The sequence below is a fragment of the Molothrus ater genome, chromosome 8, assembly GCF_012460135.2.
Source record: "Molothrus ater isolate BHLD 08-10-18 breed brown headed cowbird chromosome 8, BPBGC_Mater_1.1, whole genome shotgun sequence".
Lineage (NCBI taxonomy): Eukaryota > Metazoa > Chordata > Aves > Passeriformes > Icteridae > Molothrus > Molothrus ater.
The window spans coordinates 24,658,412-24,683,381 of NC_050485.2; the positions used below are offsets into that span (position 1 = coordinate 24,658,412).

At 41.3% G+C, this 24,970-nt stretch overlaps 1 protein-coding gene across 1 annotated transcript in view; it reads left to right on the top strand.

Annotated features, from left to right (window-relative positions):
• The window catches only part of SORCS3 (sortilin related VPS10 domain containing receptor 3), a 268,925-nt gene that overhangs the window by 239,455 nt on the left and 4,500 nt on the right, over positions 1-24,970 (top strand). The window contains exons 19-26 of the mRNA XM_036385525.2: positions 3,902-4,088; positions 7,082-7,215; positions 11,372-11,495; positions 14,112-14,224; positions 16,045-16,176; positions 18,058-18,157; positions 20,197-20,302; positions 24,426-24,586. Of these exons, the coding sequence (XP_036241418.1) occupies positions 3,902-4,088; positions 7,082-7,215; positions 11,372-11,495; positions 14,112-14,224; positions 16,045-16,176; positions 18,058-18,157; positions 20,197-20,302; positions 24,426-24,586 (1,057 nt within the window). The remainder of the gene's footprint in view (positions 1-3,901; positions 4,089-7,081; positions 7,216-11,371; positions 11,496-14,111; positions 14,225-16,044; positions 16,177-18,057; positions 18,158-20,196; positions 20,303-24,425; positions 24,587-24,970) is intronic.

The window sequence follows — 24,970 nt, forward strand, 5'->3', positions numbered from 1 at the left end:
ATATGGTCAAATATTTATTTCCCCTCTCACTTCTTGCTGCTTCCAGTAAACTGCAGTTTATGGAGTTTATGAGGCAGAAGTGGTGTTTCTGTGATCCACAATTCTGTATCTGGGATGCAAAGCTTTAACTTCAGCTTCTGGGAAAGGTTAAGAACAGTGGGGAACATGTTCACACTCACGGGGAACAATGAGGGACATTGTTATTTTGCAGTAGGAATTAACTCTCCTCAAGGCAACTCTAGCCCTAGCCCTTATCTATTGTAGTTATCTATTGGTACAGTTCCCTCTGTAGCCAACAGTAGCACAAGTGACACCAGGCCATGCTGCTGCCAAAAGCATCAAAATGTTGAGGCTCTTCTGGCCAGAGACTGAGGTAGTGTTGGAGGAGGACAGCTCATTTTTGTCACATTTTCTGTCCTGTGTATGTTATTTTGGAGCAGTACCTGGAGACAGCTGAGACAGACCACCCACACACAGACACATTCTCACACTAAATTAAATTCTTATATAGTAGCTAAGTATTTCAGTGGGACAACACTAATCTGACAGGGCCTCTTTACTACTTCCTCAGAGGTTCATGCATGTGCTGCTTTTATACAAGGGGGATTTCTTGTCTACTTGCTGCTTCTTTTCTATTCTGCAGACTTGACATGGTTAGACAATTTGTGTAGACACTATGAGTGGGAGTTCAGAAAAGAACAGATATAATCTAAAAATTAGGAATCAACTAGTAATTTATTAAGGAACTGAAGCAGAACTGCTGTGTATGAAGAATGATAAACAGATGGGGAATAAGGCAGCAGTCAAGGTAGCTGAAGAGTGGAATCTGCAAGGATTTAGAGATTGAAGAGGTAGCTGAATAAATATGTGAGGGCGTTCACTCATGTCTGTTGTTGAGAAATAATGGTAGTTAGAAAAACATTTCATTGAAACACCTTTTTTTTTTTCTTTTTCTAAGGGAAGAGGCTCTTTGGAATATGTCTCTGTAGGTGAACTGTTTATTCCACAGAAAGTTGTGTGTTGAGTTTGTTTCTTAAAATAATAGAATTTCAAGAAGAAAAGAAAAGGAACACTGAGATTTTGGACAAAGCTATTCCAGTCTTTTAGTGTGAACCTGAGAAGAATTGTGACCAAGGATTTCCTTACGACTTGGAAGAAATAATTTCTGTAGAGGTCTTAATTATTACTTACCTTGCTGCCATACAGATTAGTTCCTGGCTTCCTCCACCTTTTCTGGTCAGTCTCTTTACTGGTGGTAGTTTAGCACCTTACACTTCCTTTCTGAGCCAAAGAGCAGCCTGACCAGCCCTCCTGTGGATACATCTGTGTGGTGTCCATTCAGCTGTGTCAGACTCACCCTGATGAGCCAGCAGCTCTTTCCTGCCTTCTAGTGCACACCCTCAATATATGGAGGTGACTGATCTTTAGGTGTTCAGTGGTAAATGAAGACTTCATAATAATTAATCAAAACCTGAATTTCTCAGGATTTATAGAATTAACTTTAGTAAGATTCTTTCCAGTGGTATTCAGAATACATGTGTGGCAATGACTACAGACAAATAAGTGAAGAATGACAGATGGTTTTTCTGTGTTTTCAGGAATATGGGGCTGGACTGAGATTTGGACTATACATGCAAGGGAACATGAGGAGATAAGAACCTTTTTAGACTTTTTTTAAAATCTGAGTTTGATTTTGATCACAAAGAAATACTAGACTGCCAAATAGCTGTTGTGGAGTTGTGTTCTTGACCACATCTGTTCACTGATTTCCATACTCAGAGCCAATCTTGGTGACAGCCCATACCTTGTTCCCTTTCCATTATTTATGGGGCTTAAAGCAACAAAACACGCCTCTTGAATATAAATGGATAGCAATGATTTCTCTTTCCTTTTGAAATGCCTTCATTTCCGTTCTATTTCCATTTATATTTATAAACTCCAGGATATCTGACATCTCTGTGTGGGACTAGCATGTTTGGTTTAGTTTTTTATTTACTGCATACAGAGGTATGGAAAGGAGAAAGAAAACATGATTATTGTGATGGGCAGCCTTTACATTGAAGACCCAGCTCATAATTGGGTGAAAAGATCATCTGCCACTGTTTAGTTATGAAAAATCTGTTCCTGCTTCTCTGAGTGAAACGGTCTCATTTCAGATAGAGTCATATTGGAGAGGCAAGAAAGAAATAGGAAAGAAAATTGTCAGGCAAGGGGGATGAGCTGCCATGGTTGGTGCAAGAGATTTCAGCCTGAGGTCATCAGTGATGAATCCAGCCCAGATCAAATTTTTATCCTCTGTTCAGTATCTTCCATATGAGATGGACTTGGGGTCTTAGTGCATTCCCTTGAGAAGTGGTTTTGAAAGGTTTAACAAGCCATGGGAGCCTTTCTATCAAATAACTGAATATCTCAAGAGTGTAATTTTGCTCCTGCTAGAGACTTTTTTAGAGTGACTTTAAAAACTCTCTGTCTAAAGCATGTTATTGACTACTCAATATAATAGATATGTTTTAGTGTCACCACCATTTTAGTCCTTTCTGATTGCTCTTTGGTTTATACTGAATTTTAATGTCCAAGTGGGGCAGAGGTGAAAACAGTGCCCCAATCAAGTCAATAGCCAAAACTCCCCTGGCTCCCTGGAATGGGAATGATGGAGCAAAGAGGAAGAGAGAGCTAACATATATAATCAAATACCCATATTTCAAAAGCTACATGCAATAATCTTGATTATATGAGTGTCTGAAGACCCCAGCTATATACTCAAAGTAAATTGACATCTGAAAAATACCCTTCCTGCACTCTGATTCTTCATGCAGGTATAGTCTATGAGGAGGATAAATTCAGTGGGGGCTGCTAAGGTCTTGATTTTCTACATATGGGACCTGCTTCATTGTGGTCTGGCTTCTTGTATGTTCTCCCTGTGCATTTACAGCTATAATGGGGTTTATGAGACAACTGTAAAATATTTCTGAATTTCCCATTAAAAAAGTTAACTTTATGAGCAGAGATTTTAATTTTCGTTTTTAAACTTTCAGATCACGTCCTCAATATATGTAGGGATTGACTTCAGCCCTTCAGGGCTAGGAATATCTCCAAAATGTAGTGGTATCTTCTTCACCCCCAGTGAATACAGTGCAGATCTTTGATGGAAGGAAATTACTTGGCACAACACATTTTATATATATGCAGAAAGCTAAAACTACAGAGATTTAATCTGAGTTGTAGTTTTATTTCAGTTTAGTGAAATCACTGCAGTGGGCTTTAGCTTTGTTGAAATTAGCCTTTTTTTTTTGTGTTACATTAGTCAGCTGGGGGCAAGTATAAAATAAGGCTCCGAGAAACCGAAATAACAGACACTTCTACAGTTCAACTGCAGTGATTTAAAGCATGATTTAAACTAAAATAGTGCAACTTCTGTCCTCAGACAATACCTGTGGTGCTGGAATTTCTTGTCTGTTTTTCCCTCCTTCATTTAATAACTGTCATTGACAGTAGTCCTAGAAGAGATCTTCTCATCATCTGCTTCATTCTCCTGTGTATCCAGGCCCTGTCTCTGTGTTGACTGACATTAGACAAAAAAAATGTGTCAGTCCTCAACGTGGGACTCAACCTGTATAAATTCAGCCATCCTGAAGCTTCATGTCTAGCTGAAACTGGTCTTCTAAACTCTGTATAATCAGGGGAGGATATTTGCAAGAGATGATTCGTGTCACCTGTTTTAGCTACTTTAGGATGAGGTGTTGGTCTTTTGCTGTCTGTGTGTAGCCACCTTGGGGAATGAAAGAACAAAGCTCGGCAATTTTTGAAAAGTTAATGCTTTGTATCCATTCTAGTGGGATGGAGGGTAATATAAATCCTTTTATATCAGTCCAGTTTCCTACTCCAGCCTTCTCTGTTGCAGGGTGATCTCCAAAGGACAAACATCCAGCTTGATTTTGGAGATGGTATTGCAGTGTCCTATGCCAATTTCAGCCCTGTGGAGGACGGCATCCGGCATGTGTATAAGAGTGCTGGAATTTTCCAGGTGACGGCGTTTGCAGAGAACAGCCTGGGCTCAGACACTGCTGTCCTGTTCCTGCACGTGGTCTGTGAGTACTTCCACCTGCCAGATTCCTTGGGCCAAAATCTGACCTCACTCCAAGTCCCTGCAGCTTCAGTGGGGCCCAAGAATGGATGCAAGCCCACAGACATGTGCAGCTCATGCTCTTCCAAAGGCTTGGGCTTCGAGGCACTCCTCTAACTTGTTAAATAGCTTTTATTGAATAAAGGGAAAGGGAAGGATTTTTTTAAAACAAGTATATTTGCAGTTCTGAGAGTTATGGAGAAAAGTTTGAAAATGTCTTTTGGGTTTTCTGAAAGGCTCAGAGACCAAGCAGCATATGAAACAAAGTCTAGATATCTATTTTCAATATATGTCTCATTCCAAGAGGATTAGATTAAACTACTAAATTTTGAGTCACTTATTCAGAATTTCAGCATTTACAGTGCTAATTTAATGAAATAGAAGCATTATGCTGAGCGTGCTTCCTGAGATATGAATGTACTGAGGGCTAATGTGCTGCTTTTCACATTTCATGTGTTTGACATGCATCCCTGATGTTTCTGTCCTGTTTGGTAGATCAATGCAATTTCTCTCCAGCTGACACATGAGAAAACTCAAATATAGAGCTCTGAGTTAACTTCCCAAAGCCACAGGAGAGAGCAGAGAGTGTGGAATGTAGGATGAGACCAAAAAGAGCCCAGTTCTTTGATCTTCTCTTAGACTATTAAATCTTTGTTCAGCTGCACCCCATCAATTTTGCCCCTAATGGTGATCACAGCCTCGTCTGCCTTCCCTCTTTACCTGTCAGAATGTCTTACATCCTGCCTTTTTCTTGAGCTTTTCTGCTGAAAGGAAGCACATTAGAAATTTCCAAAACTCAAGAACTTTTTCTCCATTTTAATTTCCAGCTCCCTGTATGAAGGAATAAATGTTCCTTGAAGCTTTTATTATGCTCATAATTCCCTCAAAGTCAATCATGGCTGCACTTAACAACCTGTTATTAGAGCATTAACTGTTTTTCCCTTCACCTTGGGCCATTAGCTGACAAAAGTGATGGTTACCTGGTAATAACAATCAGATTTGTATGGATTATCTGATTTTTCTCAAAGGAACTACTTTTTCATGGTGAGGATTTTAAAGCACAATGCAACAAGGGACAGTTCCTTGGCATGCTTTTGCTGCTCCACCCTTTTTTACATCAACCTTTCAGATCTCTCCTTTGACTTTTATAGCATTCTTAGGTAGAGATTATTATCATTATCTCTGGGGAAATATTTTGCAAGGACTTACATTCATGATAATGCTGAAATAAGATGACACCTCAGTACTAAACTTTTAATATATTTGGAAGTACTGGTCAATATAGGAGGTTTGACCTTGAAGTTCAAATGTACAGACAAATATGCCTGAGAATCATTCTTACTATGAAATAACTCTGGTACTGAGATCCTGTGCTAAAAAAAGAGAGAGGAAAAGGCTCCTTGGCCTTAAGCACCATTAATTTTCTACCCTGCAGCTTTATTAGCAGCCAGTTAACTTTTCAGCTTTCTGGAATCTGCTGACAAGCAGCTTAACTAGAAATTTAAAGGAAGCAAAGATATTAGTGCTTTTCTTCTTACATGCACCGTCACAAAATATTTAAGGGAACCTGCTGTTCTTGCAAACCCAGAGTACTTCCTACAGTCAGAGTTCAGGAGTGACTTGCTGGTAGAGATCTCTTGGTAAAGGGGGGGGGGGGGGAAAAGATCAAATTTTAGGGTGCCAAAAGCAAGAATAGGGTCCTTTTGTGCTTGGAGCTCTATGTTCCAGTGGTAAAAGAACAGCTCTTGCTTTCCACAATCTTTGTCATTCAAATAGATGGAGAACTGATTAATGTCCCCATTTTGTGCTGAGAGGTAACACAAGAGGATTGTCTCAGTTAAAATCACCAAATTTCCTGCTTCCCAGAATTAATGTCTAACAAAAAAAGAAAAGATTATGACTTTTCTTACTTTGTCCTTTCCGTCTCACAGGGATAGTCTGTCAGTTTGCTGTGTTTTAAAGGTACTGCCCAGAAAGTAACACTGTCTGATGGGCAGCACTTATCAGCTGAAATTCAGTACCAGCAAAACCAAAAGATAAACAAGAAGAAAAACAATGAAGATAGTAGAAGCTTTAAACAAACTACCAAACAAAACCTCCAGTATTTTTTACACATGTTGTTTTTTCTAGAGAGGATCTGCCTTCTGAATTCAGGGCTTCATGCCCTGGTTTTATTCTGGACATTTGCATTTATTAGATACAGCTTTGCATTGGTACTTTGTTATTTTTTAAGTCTTTCAGAATCAAGTGCTTCTGACAGTTACATGCTTTGTTATGCCAATGCACCCATCTTTCAAGTGGTTCTGATGTTTTTCTTTCAGTTTCAGGGGCAACTGACTCCCCAAAGACTTCCTAAGGTCAGGCCTATTTCAAAAAGATACCAAGGATTTCCAAAATCATGAGTTTTTATTTTAGAGACCTTTTAAAAAACTGTTTGGGGTATTTAATCAAGTCATAAATGACTCTTATATAACCAGATTTAAGCCATCTTGGTTAAAATGATTTTCCCACAAATCTTAGTAGCTCAGTGGCTATATTTTCAAGAAAAAACCTTCTTTCTCATTTTGTCCTGTCCCTTTCTTGTGTCCTATCCCCTTCTTGTGTCCTATCCTTATGGCTTTCAATAGCAACTTCACTACATAATGCAAAGACAGTTCATTGTTTTTCTTCAAAATGCATTTAAAAAGCTCTCCTAAACACAGTGCTGCCCCTCTCTGAAAATTAGCACTATGGAAAATGTGCATAATAGGAGGGCGAAAAGTGTTTTTAAATCTGACTATCTTTTTCTGTTTTTCCTTGACTGCTGAAATTCTCTTTTATTTCTAAAATATAGACTGTCACTAGACTGTCACTGCTGACATAGGACTTTTGATTATTTAAAGGAAAAATCCTTGCTGTTCACAACTGTGCAGGGAGGATTTAACTCAAAGCCTTTAATAATGAACTCTCTTCCCACAGGTCCAGTGGAGCACGTCCATCTGAGTGTTCCCTTTGTTGCCATCAGAAATAAGGATGTCAACATTACTGCAGTAGTTTGGCCCAGCCAGGCAGGCACACTTACCTACTTCTGGTGGTTTGGCAACAGCACCAAGGTAAAGACAACTTTTGGTTCATTTTTTCTTCCTAACCTTGTCACAAGAGTCAGGGAACTCTCTCAGCCATAATAAAACCTTCTTGCCTTTGTCTGTTTTGTGTTTTAGTTTTTAACTTGGCTGAAGAGGGTTGTCATTATCTGAACTTCAACCTTTGTGAATTTGTTTCCTTCTGTGTTGTGTTGTTCTTAGGAGCCATTACTTTCTCTATCTGGTTGTTATCAGCCCTACTGAGATTTGAAGACCACTGTTATTACCAGCGTTCACTTGCAACTTAACTGAACTATATGTGGAATAATGCTGGCTTTCAACACAGTGTTTAAAAACTGCTGGTGTTCACATAACCAGGGGGTTTCCATTATGTGCCAGTGTGCAGTTCATAATGCTGGATTCCAACACCGTACTTTAAAGCTCTTGGTGTTCAGATAAACAGCCGTATCTAGAATTTCAAGCTGAAGAGTCTGGCTATGTTAGAGAGGGGGATGAGACGTCTTTGTAGTGACTTTTCAAATTATGTGTAATGTCACTGTATGTATTATAAAGAGCTTTTTTAGCAGTAGTTAAAATAAGTGAAAATACAAGTTAGCATCATGCTTTCAGATGGAGAGAGCAGAATTGCCTATTAACTACAGTTTTTATTGTGGACTTTAGGAGTGAGGCAGGCGCTGTTCTCCATTCCGACAGTTGTGAAATGTACAGCTGTTAATTTCACAAGGTAGTTTCTGCTGTTATTTACAAAAGCAGTTTAAGTCATGTGACTGTCTACATTTGCAATTGAAGCTGTTCACTGAGGTGAGATTGCAGCAGAAAGAAACAGGGATTTTACCTGAAATATGGAACTTGAGATAAAAAATAGACACACAAGTATTTTGTTTTCTCTTTGCAAAGCTGCTTAGTTTTAACCTCTTACCCTAGCTACCAACAGTATCATAGAGACAAAATAAAAACAGTAAGTGCTGCTTCTACTGGGATTCTACATCCAGTTAGGAAGCTCACTGTAAGAACTCGCTGATTTTTGTGGAAGCACAGTTGAGGCAGTGGAAAAACTCAGGAGCAAAAGCCCTTTACTCTAACTTGGCAAGTTGCTGTGCCCTAGCTGAACTATGGCAAGCGCCCACATATGCACATCCAGTCCATTGCAAGTACCCGGTAATTCCACATAATTTAAACTGCATTGAAATACAGGGATGCAAAATCACGTTACATTTAATATTTTTGGCTCAGTGCTCACACATGGAGAACCATTAAAGTACATCAAAGATAATTAAAGTACTGGTAACTTGATCATCTGCTTAAGCCCTCTAGCATAGAGTTTTCCTGCCCTTGTTTTTGTCCTTACTATAGAAGTTGATTGCGACAGGGCCTTAAAAAGATTTTTTGAAATAGAAAGTGATCTAGAAAAGGTCATGCAAAGCAGTGGTGTTTGCTGAAAATTTCCATGCAGTTCTCACAGTGCTTGCTCCTGGGATGGAAATATGAACTGTTTCATTGTCTAGTTTAAATTTCAGACCCATAGGCAGCAGAGTACAAGCAAATGTGGATGTGTTTGGGATGGGTGCTTTGGAAGTTGAACATGGAGCTGATCCTTTGACACCTTGGCATGATTGTACTCATTGCTGAAATGTGGAAGAGTAAATGTGGTGCCACTTACCTGTGTCTGAATCTCAGACCCAGAGCACTCTTCAGTCTTTGCAAAGCATTATCTCCAGCTACCTCATGGAATGTACTGCAACTCTGACAGAACTATGGCAATAACTGTATCAGCCACCTTTTTTCAGAAGAGCAGTCTGTATCACATCAAAATTCCTCCTGGGATGTTTAATGCACATGTCAGATCCTTCTCTGTGCCCACTCATGAGTAAACTATGGTGTTCTGAATAGAGGTCAAAGATGGGGACACTGAATTAAAGGATGAGTTGTGTAATATTGTGACTGGTATTATTAGATTATATGTTTTAGGTCCATGCTGAGGATTGCAACTTCTTTTCCTGTTCAGCCTGTAGCCATCCCAGGCAGAACCAGATGTGTCTCCTGTCACTGTGCAGTCTCACTCTCTGTGCTGCTGCACAGGAGAATATTGTCCTAGACACAAATGACCTGGCTGAGACTCCTCTACTGCTCTCCCCACCCTGCTGAAACTCCTGTACTTAATTTCTACTGTACTGATTTTTGCAGTATGCCCAAAGGCCAATTTGCCTGGATTAACACAGGTCCAGTTTAATAGATGTATCCAGCTGTCTAATAGGTTTGAGCAAATGAACCTTAAACTACTTGATTTAATTTAGAGTCAGTTTCCAGGTCTTGGTTCTTGAATTAAAATTAAGGAGTTGGCTGAATGTAAAAACTCCATGATGGAGGTGAAATCATCCATGATAATGGAATGTCCAGCATACACATATACAAAAAGAAAAAAAAAAAAAAGTAATTTTAAAGGCCAGACTGCATCCTCTTATCTGCCTTTGCACAGAACCACAACCTGTAACCTCCAGGAGGATTGCTGATATCCCTGCAGTTTGATAGAGGCCCATTCAGCTTCTCCAGGGTCTGTGTATATCTCAGTAAATGTTAGCTAGGCCTCCAGGGCTGGCACAAGCTGGTGCCCTTGGACTGTGTGGGCCATGTGATAAGACTTTTTGTTTTTTACTGCTTTTTCAGCTCATGGATGAGAGGGTCTAAGGAAGGTGGTGTTCTAGAGAGAGACAAATGTGTTTGCCAGTCTGCCCTGTGCAGGTGGAAATTTTGATTTGGCTATGAAAATGGCACTTGTGACCACTGTTGTGAAGTGCAGTCAGGCTGGCAGCATGATGAGATAAAGTGTGAGAGCTGGAAGGTGAAATTTGGAAGTTTTATTTAAAAACCAACTGGAAGTGTAGTGAAGGGACAACAGCAATAGTACAATGGCTTTTATCTGTTCTCTTAGACCTCTGTGTGCTTTTGCAACGGAGATTAGTATCACCTGTATCCATTTTTGTAGTTTCTCTAAATAAGGAGTTATTTCTGTAGACCAGCTGTCAGATCAGTGGCACTGTGAAGGCTGGACCTTTGATTTTCACTTGTGGTGGGTTGACCCTGTTTAGACACCAGCTGCCCACTAAAGCCACTCTATCACTCCCCTCATCACATGGGCAGGATACATAAAATATAACAAAATCAGGTCACAATAATGACAGAGAGATACCACTAATTACTTTTGAAAACCAAAACAGCCTTGGCTTTATGACATTAGTGCAATTTATTATCAGTCAAATCAGAGTAGGATAATGAGAAATGAAACCAAATCTTAAAACACCTTCCCACATCTCTCCTTTCTCCACAGGCTCAATTTGACTCCTGAATTCTCTGTCTCCTTTGCCAGCAGTGCAGGGAGACAGGGAATGGGGGTTGTGATCAGTTCATCACATGTTGTCTCTTCCAATGCTTCCTCCTCAGGGGGAAGAAGCCTCCCACTCTTCCCCTGCTCACGGGAGGGAATCCCTCCCATGGGAGACAGTTTTCCATTGATTTCTTCAATATGGGCCCTTCCCATGGGCTGCTCCAGGGTGGATCCCTTGTACAGCCACATTCAGTCAGCATTGTCAGCAGGAATTATGCCATGTTTTCAGGCTGGTTAGCATAGCTTGCCAGCTTGTGGCTGCAGCTTGCTTACAGACAGCATGGACAGGGCAATGCTGGATGTCCTCACTCTGACCTGAGCAGTGTTGTTCTCTGAGAGATAAATGGATTTGTGCTCATAAAAGCAAAGGCTGGCCCTGAATCTGAACAATATGGATTGTTTGAAGAAGCATCTGCATCTTTGGTTTATTTTCAATTTGAGGTTGGGTTTTGTACAGCAAATCTAGCAGCTGAGCTGGCTGCGTGTGCACAGTGCTGCATTCTACTGCGCTAATTCTGCAACTGCCGACTGTGGTCTGCTGACGAGTCCATACAGTGCAGTTCAATAGAAGAATATTTCAGGAAACATTTACTGAAATGAGAAAAACCTCTGCCTGTAGGAGGCACTGCTCACAGGATTTGGGCCTTAGCAGGACATGCAAGCTGGCAGCACCACACCTGTATCAAGGAGCAGGGCTGTTGCTGCTTGGTGGATAAATCAGGTGCATGTTGTGATCCTGAGTTAATCTCACCCTGATTTTGTCATTTGTTTTGCCTCCTACAGCCCCTCATCACCTTGGAGAGCAGCATCTCATACATGTTCACTGTGGAGGGGATGAACACTGTCACCGTGCAGGTTGCTGGGGGCAGCAGCCTCATCCAGGACACCAAGGAGATCGCAGTGCATGGTACCCTCAGCCTTCTGCAATCACATCCCAGGGGGTGAAGGGCAGACAGTCATTGCTGATCCAGAATGAGCTCTAGGAACTTGATAATGCCTGGAGGAACCTCTGATGACAGAGTAGCTCAGATGTGTCATGATGACAAAATACAGAAGTGAATAGAATGGGGCAGCTAACCAAAATTATAACCTCAGCATTAATAAGGTGGCTGGTGTCACCTGTGCCTGTTGATGTGTCTGTACACCCAGACAGGGAACGGCCAGAAATAAAAAACACTTGAACCAGGCTGCCTTCCTTCATCTTCCCAGCTGTGGAAAGAAATAGTCACAGTGCATCATTAAGGTGTTCTGAATGCAACTGGTGTCTCTGTCAGTGACTGTACAAATGACAGGGGTCAGGAGGGCTCTGGAAAAGAGGACAGAAATGACTCTGTTGTTGGTATCACTGCCCATCTTTCCTGTCACAGCTGGAGGTTTGAGTTTGAGCCCACTGGACTTGCCCATGGGTAATGTTTGATGTGTTCTTGCCATATCTGCATGTCACAGGCTTCAAAAAGCACCCTTCAGCAGACAACAGAGCCCTGTTTGAGGCTTGATAAATCCTGGGTGAAAGGGCTCTCTCAGCAGGTTTGACCAGGACTTCTAGAATAACTTCCACCCTGGCCCAGTCTTTGTTTTTCTTATCCAGTTTTTGGCATTCAGCATTTGAGAACAAGCTTTTGTTTGGACTTCAAGTTTTATTGAGAAACCTGGGTTTCAAATAACTTGGGCTACTTTGAAGCTCAGCACTGTGTAGTTGCACTGTATGTGTCTTATTTCAGTAATTAAATACAAATAAATGTCCCACTGTATACTCAGATTTAACAGCAGCTAAATTGATGTTTATTGATATTCTGGCCATGAAATGCAATAGTCTTTAATAATTTGTTAATGTGATTTAGTAATAACTTGACTTGCTATTATCAAATATTAGGAACCTTCTACTCCATAATTCTGAGCACTGTAAAATGCAGTGTTTACTCGTAAATTTCCATCCTTCCACTAGTTTCTGGAATAAACCTGAATCAAATATGTTTAAGAGTGATACCCAGAGGTGATCTTGATCTTTAGCCCCAGTAGGTCCCACAGAGAGCTCCTCACTCTGGTTTTAAACACCTTGGAAGAAATTTTGCCATTCTGTTTAGAAGATCCAGAGTTTTGGGTTCTATTAAAAAACAATTAACCCATTTGGATCCAGTCCAAATAGTCCTATCCAGTGCTGTGCTGCAGACTGACCTGGTCTAAGGAAGGAGTCCTTCCAGCCCCTCAGTCTGGTGATGAGTTCAAGTCTGAATACATAAACAAGTGATGCCTCCAGCAAACATGTCCTCTGATAAACTTGTATCCTAATCTGTGTCCTGAGTCAAGTGATTATGGGTCCAGGCCATAATCTAGGCTCTGGTGTTATCAGTGGAGGAGATTTATTCAGCTATATCCTTAATTTGAGATTAATGGAAAAGAATTTGCTCAAAAAATAAAGTGGACATGGTACTAAGGGGTCAAAAGTGAAAGACTTTATATATCTGACTCTGGGTTAAATCTTCAGAACCTCAGAGACTTTCCCTGTCCTCTTTGATATTTGTTTTATTTAAAAATATATTGGACCATCTAAAGAGAAAGAACAGTTCTTACAAAAGTTGTCACATAAATGATGTGCTGGCACATCCCTGCTTTTCTATGGATTTCCTCATTTATACTCTGGCAGGTTTATCTTGATCTAAAACTAGTGCCTTCTTCCAAATGATTAATGATACTTATTTGAAGTGTCTGGAGATCAGTTGCTTCAAGGTGAGGCACAGAACATCTCCAAAATCAGAAAGAAGAATCTTTTACACTGAGAAGTTTCATAAGAGTGTGGTTCCCATCCTGGACCCAAGTGGGATATTTGCCTCCCACTGGCCCAAATCCCTTGTGCACAGCTGCCATAAGGACTCCAGACTTTGTCTTTGGTGAGACCAGCAGGGAGGGTTGGAATTGGAGAAAAATTAAAATCATTCTGTATTTTAAGACTAGGAAGCTTTTCTTCCTCCCAGCAATCATTCAGTCAGGACAGAACTTCAAAGTGTTTTGTCAATAGCCATTGCTTGATGAGCCAGTCATTACCCCCACTAGGTTCTCCTTTGTTGGGGAATTAACCACTCCTGGTTTCCCTCTAGAAGGGTAAACAGAAAACATAACTTACAGCAATTTTTCACTCTTCAATTTTACAGACAGGCCTTCCAAATTTCAGCCAGGTGCTGCCTTATTTGCTGGTCAACCTTCTTGTGAGCAGAATCTGAAGAAGTTGAGTGGCAAAATTACAAAGCCCAGAGGCTTCACGAAGGATCCTCTCACTTCTCTCAGTTTCTCTGAGAAAGCTAGAAATTGGCAACAGATCAAAACATCCTTTATAAGTACCACTATAAGCATTCTTTTCTTGAGAGCTCTCTGCCCTGCTTAGTGTTAGCCAGCCTTTTTCTTCCTTCAGCCTTTTCTCACTCTCTTGCTTTAAGACAGTTATGGTCCTCCTGTTGTCTTCTGCACCCTTGTCTGTACCCTAAACACTGCCCATTTAACCTTCTCATAAATACTTTTTCTATTCCAGAGTATTTCCAATCTCAGCTCCTGTCATTTTCTCCCAACTTGGATTACCATAACCCTGATATCCCTGAATGGAGACAAGATGTTGGCAAAGTCATCAAGAGAGCATTAGCACAGGTGAGCATCTGTTTCCTTGTCTGTACTAACATTGACTAGGCTGTTAAAACATGAACTTTTTTGACATGCTAGCTTAAAAGAATGGGTAAGCACAGCAGTGATGGCACTGTCATTAAAAATCAATAAAAACCTTCTTAATATGCTGGATCCTTTTACAGAGCCAATCTGTATTGCTGATTTTATGGAAATATTACAATTGCTTTTTTAATATTTCTGTGTGCTTTTCAGCTTTTAATATCTCTGAGGATTTTGCAAATTCTAGATTGTAATACTATCACCATTATCCTTATTTTTCCAAGTTGATATGACAGTATGTACTGTTTTCTATTCCAAACATTTGGTTAGTGTTAGAGAGTGTTGTTAAACAGCTGATCCACTTCATCCCAGAAGACACACATTGTAGTATTCTGGATACATGAGGAAGATATTTTTATCTTTTCCTGATAGTCAGGAGTTTCACGTGCAGTTAAGTGTAGCAACTGGCGAACATTTTGAAGCTCTACTCCCCTTCCAACTGGGGCAAAAAATGAGGATTCAAAAGGAAAATAAACTTACCTTTAAAATACAGGATAAAGAGAAACTTCTGTAGTTGGAAGGTACTGTAACTTCCTTTGGGATTAATTAGAATATGTTAACTAGTACTCATATTCTTTCAGGAAAGGGGACAGAATAACTTATTATATCAAATAGTCAGGGACTTTAGTTTTGTGTGAAATTAGGAGCTAGAGTTAGACAAGCTTTTGTGGGTTTGGCATTCTGCCAAAAATGTATCTCATTGGGGTTTTTTTGCTTTAGCTACAGCTGTTAGAAATGGAGGCTGATTATTTTTACTGGGAAAGTACATTCCTGGCTCAGCTTTTGTCATCTGCAGCCCACTCAAAATTCACAGGTTGTAAGAGTTTCCTTGGTTGTTTTTCCATCCTGAAAAAATGCAAAGTTTATTTTTTTAAACTATTTTTCCCTTTTACTATAGTAAAAGAGTCAAGCTTGCAAGAGAAAAAAAAAATTAATCAGCTTGTAACTGTGAATGGTTACAGAACAGTAGAAGTGTGGTAGAAGTGGTTGCTTGTGTAGCCCACCAGGAACGGGCTGCCCCGTTGGTGCATTTCAGCTCTGCAGTGAGGCCATGGGGTTTGAAGTGGGATAGGACCAGAGGGCAAATGGAGCGAATGAACCTCATGTAGCAGAGCATTTCTGAGGGAGGGAGGCTTCCTGCCCTGCTGAGGATGCATGGCTTGGGTTTGGGAAGAGAGGGAAGCAGCCTCAGTGGGCAGGTCTTGCTGAAGGCAGCTCAGCAAAGTGAGCAGCTCCCAGCACAGCCCTCCTGGTCACCCCCAGGAGTGAATTCTCCCTCTGGGGACACTGCTGTTCATGTATGGCCAACGTGGATCCCTGTAACCTGATAGTAGAAGGTGATTGCAGGCACTTTTCTTGATATTGTCCCTGTTAGCTGCACATTTACCAGTGGTTGCTCTGAGACAGACTCTCTGGATCTGACTTTGGGTCAGTTATTCTTTTGTAGCAAGGAGGACTACGTGGAACATTCAGATCTGGAGACATGCTAGGTTTGGACTTTGGGTTGAGATCTTTGGGCCCAGGGGTGTTGTCAAGCTTACATTCACTTCTAGAAAGGAAGTAGAGTGCATCTCTGGCAGAAGCTCAGTTTCTGACCCACCAAATAGGCAGAACAGCTCATTAGGACCACAACAGCCACAGTGGAACTGGAAAATAACAATTTGATGGGAACACCATTTCTCAAAGTCAATGGAAACATACGTAACAAAATAGCAGCTAGAGACCTCTTTTTACTTTTCTTCTAGGTGACTGGTATTCCTGATGAACAGATCCTGGTAGCTCTGTTCCCTGGGCTGCCTACTTCTGCTGAACTCTTCATACTGCCCCACAAAAACACAACAGAGAGGAGGAAAAGCAGTGAGGCTGATCTGGAGCAAGTAAGGAGAGAAGGATTCATGGCACATTTATTCCTGTCATATTGTTTGCAGATGGGCCCCTGAAGCTGCACAGCACTGGAAGTACTTAACAATAAGTGTGGTGGAAATGGATGCATCTGGGACTGTGGCAGCATAGTTTATGGCATTAAAGAAAATGATTTTCAGAGGAAAACCAGGATTTTCCAATACCTCACTGAGATATGTCACAGTCTACCACTAGCAGAGATTCTTCCTAAATCAGTGGAGTGTCCTTTTTACAGTAGTTACGACCAAAGGAACCTTGAATATGTACTCCCTCTACTCCCTGGAGGAATGCTAATAAAGGGAGGCCAAAGCAGCAAGATAATATACTGAGGTTTACTAAAAATAAATCAGACACTTCAGCTCATAGATCACCACAACAAGACCTCTTTTTTTTTTTATTCTGCAGCACTGAACGGCCTGTGCAAACTATATTTGGAAGTTACAATATCCATCCATTTAGATAAATAGGTAATTACAGTGATGTATTGCAACAGTGATATGCAGGCAAGGAAAGAACAACAGCACTAGGCTGCTGGAGCTCTCATGTTAGAATTACCAAGTGATTAAATCAGCTCTATAAAGGCAAAGGAGTGAAGTACTGCTGGAAAGGCTGCTTGGCTCTAGCTAATGTTCTTGTATGCAGTATTTTTACAGTGTGCAAACTATGTGTGAGCCCATTGCCAAGTAACTCTTGTAAGTTTGGATCAAACATTAAATTATTCAGAGGACTGGTGAATTCAGTGGAAGTTCTCGTCACCCACTGAGAAAAGTCAGTTCCTGCAGAGTAGTTCCTTTATCCTAGGAAGTTATCAAAGCTGGTCTCTTAAATTTACGGTGGTCAGCGTGCAGAAAAGATGCATTGAGGTGGGAAGGTTTGAAAGGCTTTTTGGAGGGATGTTCTTGGAGTAATTTCTGTCCTGTCCAGTAGGGTCTACCAGTATTAAAACTTCTGAACAAGCTGTTGTGTCAGTATTTCATGTATCAGTGTTATGCTGACATCTCAATTAGCTTTCTGACTAATTGACTATGAGGCCTAAAGCTCTAGTGCTCTAATTTTAGTTGACAGTCTACTCAGTTGTACTTTGGCACTTGCTGCCTTCTGCTTGAGGAGCTCTGCCTGGAGAGTCGGTCATTAGAACTACTCATTAGCTGTGCCCTGTCCATCAGAACCACTCTATGGAGATCAGGCATTAACAAACTGAGGCTCTGGGGTGATGTGCTGAGTATGTGCTGTGGGGCAACCAAATAACACTCCAGAGCTGGGTTGCTGATCTCCCAGTGCAGTAATTCCAGCATATCCAGTCCAAGGCCCCTTTTCTAAGTGAAGGACAAATCTGGAAAATTTTCCATTGACCTTAACTGGATTGTCTCATCCCCAACAGCCTATTTAAATAGAAGCTACATGACAGAATCATTGGGAAGAAAGAAATGGAGGTCTGGACTGCCTAATTTAGTTTCATTATCCACCAATGAAAGGCCAGTATATCAGTGATTTCCAAATGCATTTGATTGAACTCAAAGGATATTAGAGAAGGTGAAAAGGTCCTTAGTTATTTTCCCTCTTCTCATAGCCCCCAGAAAAGAAACACAAAATCGCAAACCTTCTAGGTTTGCTTCCCAGGAGAGATATAATAACATGCAATGAGAGTCTCAGAAGTTCTGTAAGGGAAGCTTACATGCAGTGACACCCAGTTCCACCCAAAGCACACAAAGTGCATTTCTCTTCACTTCCTTGGGCCCTGCTGAAGCCAGTAAGAGATGTCAGCCACTATTCATGGGCTTTGTGTATTCCTGAATGTTCTCCAGACTTTGCAATCTTCTATACTTTAACTGTTGTATCTCTTCTTATTTCATCAGGTGGTAGAAATCCTTTTTAATGCTCTCAACCAGAATCTGGTCCAGTTTGAACTGAAGCCTGGCGTTGAAGTGGTTGTGTATGTCACTCAGCTAACATTAGGTGAGTGTGGAGTCAAAGGCACAGCTGTGGCTCTCCTGAGGCTTCAGACAACTCCAGGAGAATCAGTCTACATCAGAGCACTCACAGTTTGGCAAGGGGCACTGGGCTATGTGCCAATTGAGACATTTTGGTAGAAGCAGGAAGTGTTAAAACCAACCCATCAGGGGCATCTTCATGCTCCAGTTTGTACAAGTATAAAAAGTACCTTGTAAGAGTTCCCTGTGGCTTAATTAACAAGTACATTGGTGTTTTTCAAGTGTTTTAGAAAACCAGGTGAATGGTGTTCTATTAAGTCCCTATTGAGCACCTGTGGAATTCAGTGGGATATTACTGAGTTTCATGGATGTTAGATCAAATCCTTATAGCAAAGTGCTTTTTACTGTTATGACTAGCTAGGAGGCTTTAAAGAGGCAAAGCATTCAGGAAAAGACTGAGGTCTCTTACAGGGAAAATGTGCCTGATTACTGACTTCCAAAAATTAGAACTTAAATTTCAACACTACCTATCTCCATTTTTGCACAAAGTAACAAAGAGTCCACTTAAGCTTTGTCAAGGCCTTTACTTCAAACCAGCCTAGTGTGAAGGTCTCAGCTATTGATGAAATAGTGATGGTTACAAAGAAGAGGATGGATTTATTTTTGCCCTTACTTTTTATGACTATCCTTGCAATTGTCTGAAATGTGGGATCTTGGGCAAGTGCCCTTGCTGATAGCCTCTCTGAAAGATTGGGATTCATACCCCACAATAACACACTTCAGCTTCTTCTCAGACAGCCAAGAGCTGGGCTAAATCAAGGCTCATGACCTTTCCTACAGGTAGGTAATGCCTTTTTACCTTCACTCTCTAACTGCTCCTTCGGAATGTGGGTCTGATCCTAATAGGAGTAGCCTGAAATGGATTAATTTGCAAAACTGGGCACGTGATACAATGTCTGAGGTCTCCAGGTGGCTGGAATTCTCAAAAATCTGGCTTGGTTCTAGCAAGGCACTGCATTTAAATAATCTTTTGCAGCTATTCTTTCCCCCTCTCCAGTGCAGGTGCTGCATTTGTTTCATGACCATTTCCATAGTATTTTGACTTGGATGAAGTGACAGTCTTTCCCACAAAAGAGTCAGAAGTATTAGCAGCAGAATACTGGCAGGATCAGACTGTTAGGTGTGGAAATTTGACAGTGAAATCAGAACTGGCTCTATTTGCATGACTTTGCCCCTATCTTCAGGGTGATGGAAAAAGAATAGAGAATAGTAAACCACCAAAGCCAAATATTTATGCAAAATGAGAAACACTCAGCTGCTACTTATAATCATTTGTGCATCATTAGAGACTTCTCATCAGACACTTGATCTCAGCACAGTGCTCAGGCCATTAAGATGTGCTCTGATGAGCTCTTGGAATAGCTGCATAAACAAGGTATAGGAATATATTGTATTTAGCCAGCCAAAATGTCAAGGATCAAATTCTCCAAAATATTATAATGTATTGTGTGATTGGATTCAGGATTATGGCTTTGGGCTCCTCCACATTATGAAACTGACTCAATTTAAAAGTCTCTAAGGTCCTGTACAAGGATGGACCTTGAGGCTTGTCACAAGGGTAGATCCCTGTCGTATGTGAGATAGATGAATATCCTTGGAAGATGGGAGTTGTGCTGTTCATTGATGCTCTAAGGTATCTTCTCTGAAGGGGAACAGATATGTATTAAGCCATGCTTCATAAAATTCATTTCCACTCTAGTACCTGGAAAAACCTGAAAAGTAATAGCCCAGAGTTTTAATACAGGAGTGATTGGGCATTCAGCTGAGCGTGGCTTGCTGTGCCTTTTCACTCAAGGATGTTAGACTGCACTTTCTTGAAAAAGGGCCTTGACTTCTGAAGGATGAGAGAACCAATTTGTTTCCTACTGATTGGTCTTGCCAAAACCAGCAGGCACCATGCAGTAGTGATAAAGCAGATGTGACAGAGTTGAGCTCAACTCTTGGTACTTAATGTGTTTCCTTGTAATATTCCTCAAGTGTGATGCTTTGCCTTTCCTCCTGCAGCACCACTTGTGGATTCCAGCTCAGGTCACAGCAGTTCAGCGATGCTGATGTTGTTGTCAGTGGTGTTTGTGGGCTTGGCTGTTTTTTTAATCTACAAATTCAAGAGGTAAGTTGGAAAACTTTGGGGTGGGAGGAAGAGACTCTGGGTGGTTTACAGGAAACTTGTGCAGAGCTGTGCCTGAATTGCAAATGAAGGGTGAACTGTGCTGGGCATCAGGCTTTGATGAATGTAGCTCCCTGTTCCTGATACTTAGAGAGGAAACCATCTACTGCTGTTTCATCACAAAGCTGGTGCTCCAAAACTTCACCAAGAGCTCAGAAATCATCTTCTGCTTCAGCAGATGTATTTAAACCACAAACCAGAAATGGGAACCTTTGTGCTCACTGAGATACACAAAGCAAGCTTAGTCAAAAACCACATGATGGATGACTTCATGCAGTCTATACCCACCTGCCCAGCTGCCTTAGTGCAGAAGCATCTCATTTGTGTCTTTTAAAGTGAATAGGTTAATCTTGCAGAGGAGCAGGTGTGTTTGTGTTAAAAGTGGGAGACTCAAAGCCAGAAAAATTTGTGTAAAGCACCAAAATGCCTTTGGGAATATGTGCTGAGATTTACCTTGACAGATGTTAATATAAACCTTTTGCTTCCAGACAGCAGGCAGGACCAGGTCTGGCCGGTGGCACTTGGCTGCTGCAAGCTGTGAACCAAAATATGTGATAAGAATGGCCTATTTGCTGAAGGCCTGCTTTATGAAGATATATTTTAGGCAGATGGAGCTCCTTAGGAGGAACTTTGCATTCAGTACAATGCTTACAGTATAAAATGGTCTGTGTGCCTAGACCCTGACCAGTGGCAAAATATTGTGTTAGAAACATAAGCCAAGTCTGGCTTAAAATTAAATAAATAAAACTTTCTGGACATAGTAGTTTCTCTAAATGAAAAACTAGAGCTTTTCCTGTCCAGATTCCAGCTAAATGTTGCTTTCTCCAGCTTTTCTGCTCCCAGCATAAGGCTAGTATTCTCTAAGGATGTTAGTGGGATGCAAACAATATTCAAAATTAAATTATATGATAAAACAGGCATCTATCCTAAGCTCCAGGTTTAAAGTTTCCCTCCTTGCTAACATCTTGCATTAACCATTGTCCTAATCAGTGAGTGGCACTCCTTGTAGTGCTTGATCCTGTGCACATGCTAACTGTTATCAAGCTCCCACTGATTTCAGTGGCCCAGGACAATTGCCAGAGAAAGCATTTGTGTGACTCTGCTCAGAGGCAGATTTCAAGGCCTTCAGCACGACCTCATTTTGCAGCCTGAAATCCCCTCTCTGCTTCTGTGAGGTGACTACAGCTTCCCAGGAGAATGGGATTTGTTTAAGGCACCAATTTAATAGTGTGCTGGGGAAGCAGCTGATGATTACTCTCATACACAGATGTAAGATGAGGAAGGCAAAATCTTCCTGGGAGATGTGACAAGCTGTAGGTACAGCCCTGTGTAAGACATGCTTTTCCTTGTGTCTTGGTGAGATGGTTTCCTAGGTTTGGCCTGATGTCCTTGGCCCTGTGGTCAGCAGTTACCATTGCTGTGGTTACCACTAGTAGTTAAAGAAGAGTCTTTATATTCCAGCTGCCAGAAAACAGTGAGAGCTTGTTAATGCACTTTGCTCTGGCACTCTCTGGGTCATTTTCTGCTACTACAGCTCATAAAACTGACTCTTGTACTACTTAAGCACCCTGAGCTTTGAGTACAGCAGCCATCAGCCTTCTATTATGCTCTAGGGCTATGGAGACCATACCTTGTTAAAATCTGTCTGAAAGTTGATTATATGACAAATTGGGAGTAAAGAGGAAGGTGGTCAAAGCATCAATTTTGCTTAGTCCAAAAGCTTATTAACTGGCTGTCTCCTCTTATCTCTCTGTCGCAAAGGGGAAAAACACAGATCAAATTGACAAAGTTTAGGATAAGTCATATACACAGAGTGTTCTCAACTTAATTTTTCAGAACAGAAAGTAACTTTTCAGCTCTGTCTGAAACTCCTGGCTCACTGGAGCAGAAATGAGAGCATGCAATGATTCTTAATGGAAAAAAGGGGAGCAAACCCAAAGCTTTCCTGTGGCTCTGAGTGATGCAGAAGTCCATTAGCCACATGTACTTTGATTAATGGTGGTCCTAGCCTGAATACAGAATTTCTGCTTACAGGGAAAGGTTATGGGAGAGCATAGGCTGACATGATTTTTTAATTCTACAAATTCATAGATTTGGTGCTTTGCTGGTTTGCACACAGACTTCTTATTACGAGTCCATCAATTTATAGACTCAGCAGGCATGTTAAACACTGCTGCCAGAGAGATGCTTATTGAGGAGGTCCCAGTGGAAAAGGAAGGAAGAAGGGAAAAGTATGGAAATAATCTGTAAAAATGTTTCTTTTCTGGAAGATTGAGCATATATCAGTCAATACTGTGTGTGTATGAGTGCTGAGCAGTGGTGGGGCTGTGGGGCAGTCCAGGTGTGTGTCCTGGGACAGCAGGGCAGGACTGTGGGCTTGTGTGTGCTCAGAGTGATGTGCTTGTGGCCACCTGTGTTGTGCTGGGAGGCACAGCAGGATTAGGATTTGGGTATGCATTCACATATGTACAGGGATCTCAGTTTCTTTTTTCCCTAACTCTCTGAAGTATCCTGGCTCTCAGCCTCACAATTCTAAAGAGCTTTTCCCACCTTTCCACGCAAAGTTCAGAGACTCAGAGATGATCACTGCTCTGCTATTGCACAGTTTGGAAGTAGAACGAAGTCTTCCACTATCTCCAGGCATGTTCTCCTGTCTCTATACACCTTCAGACAAGTTCTGGGCACCTAGATTCTATGGGAATGCATTAGTTCTCACTCATTTCCTGTGGAGTTCCCAAATCTTCTCATGGCATATACGGCATATTTAAACATTAGAAGGTAGGAGAAAGGGAGAAGATCATGAATTTTGTCATCTGCTGCTAAACATCCCAAATATGTCCTGGCTTGATGCTGGTTAAGAACAGAATGCTAAATCAAGCCAATAGCACAAGTTGGTTGAGGCCAGAGCTTCACTGGAGTAAAATCAGCATAGATCTATTGAATTCATGAGAGCTGAGGCAATTTCCACTGTTTTTAGTCTCTGACATATCCAACAGCACATAGATCAGCATAAAGATATGGCATTTTATGTTACTTCTTTTGAACAAGTTTTCTTTCTCTCCCACTCCTGTGTGCTTTAAGGAACTCAAAATATTCTCCAAATTTTCCTTTTTGGAGCACTGTGAACTGCATGGCACGAAGACTTTCTAAGAGCATTAGGAAAAACAGACAACTTCCAACAGGCAATGCAGATAATCCTGCAAACCCCACGATGCTTAACACATTCCTTTTCAGCTCTCTCATTTAAACTTGCATTCCTCCAGGGATTACTTCCTGTCTGTCTAAGCCTGTATAATCTGTCTACCTGACTGACTCTCAAGGATATAATTCTAGCAGGCCAAGGTAACTTTGCCTGGGAGAAGGAGGAAGAAATAATCCCTTCACTTCCTTGGCTTCCTGAGCAGCAAGGAAAAATAAGTCCCTGCAAACTTGCATGATCCATAGCATGACAAACTGGTTTTTGCAATGGAATGGCAACAAATAGGCTTTGGATGGGTGTTATGAGGTCCAAATCCTTCCTGACTCTGAGGCAGGAGCAATTCTTTATAACTCTTTCAGATGTGACTGAGTCAGTGTGGGCCTGTCAGCAGCAACAAGCCCAGCAGTTTTTTTGCTCAGTTGATACTAGTGCCAAATTGATTTTTACTTTTGGTTTCCAATGCAACCCTGATCATATAATAAATACTGAGAGAGTTGACAATTGCAGCTGATTGTACTTAGTTAATTGCTGCTGTCTGAGCTGAGTGCAGTGTCCACTGTGTGCACGATTTAAAAGGGCAGAACACTGAAGTTTGCAGCTGAGGGAGGCTTTTTTGCCCATGATGTGAAAACAATGGCCTGAGATTTGGAGTACCTTTGGCTGTTATTGGAATTAGTGGATGCTAAGGGCACTTTCAGAGGTGAACCTCCGGGTGGTACTTTCACCATTCTGAGAGCTCATACTTTGCATCACTGCCAGTGCTGCATTTCTGGGATTGGTCTCAGTTTAGTTTGTCTCATTAATAAGTGACATTCTGAGGATCCCTGTGTTACAAACCACAACCTCTCATTTTCTTTTCCTGTGCAGGAAAATCCCATGGATTAACATCTATGCCCAAGTTCAGCATGACAAGGAGCAGGAAATGATTGGCTCTGTCAGCCAAAGTGAAAATGCCCCCAAAATCACCCTGAGTGAGTTCACAGACCCTGAGGAGCTGATGGACAAAGAGCTGGACACACGAGTGATGGGTGAGAGACAACCCTCAGCTGCGTTCTGTTTCACAGTCTGGGTGAAGATTTTGGTCTTTTGGGTATTAGGAGAGGCAGTGCCTGACCCTGGGTACAAGTAGAGCCCTGGGGTGCTGGGATAGGGAGTAAATCTCTCTCAGCAGCAGGATAATGGAGTTTCTCTTATAGATTTTCAGCTATTCCCAGGGTAGGAACCTGATTCCAGTGGTAGGTATAAAGTGAGTAATGGCTGTGGCTCACACCTATTCCTGCTCATGACCCTGCCTCTCTTGTGGAAGAGTGCCAAATTCCCTGTACTCTCAGAAGAACCAGCTGAGCCAGGCTCACACTGTTGGTGTGCTGTGATTACAAGGAAATATGTCCCTAATAGCTTAATGAGTTTAC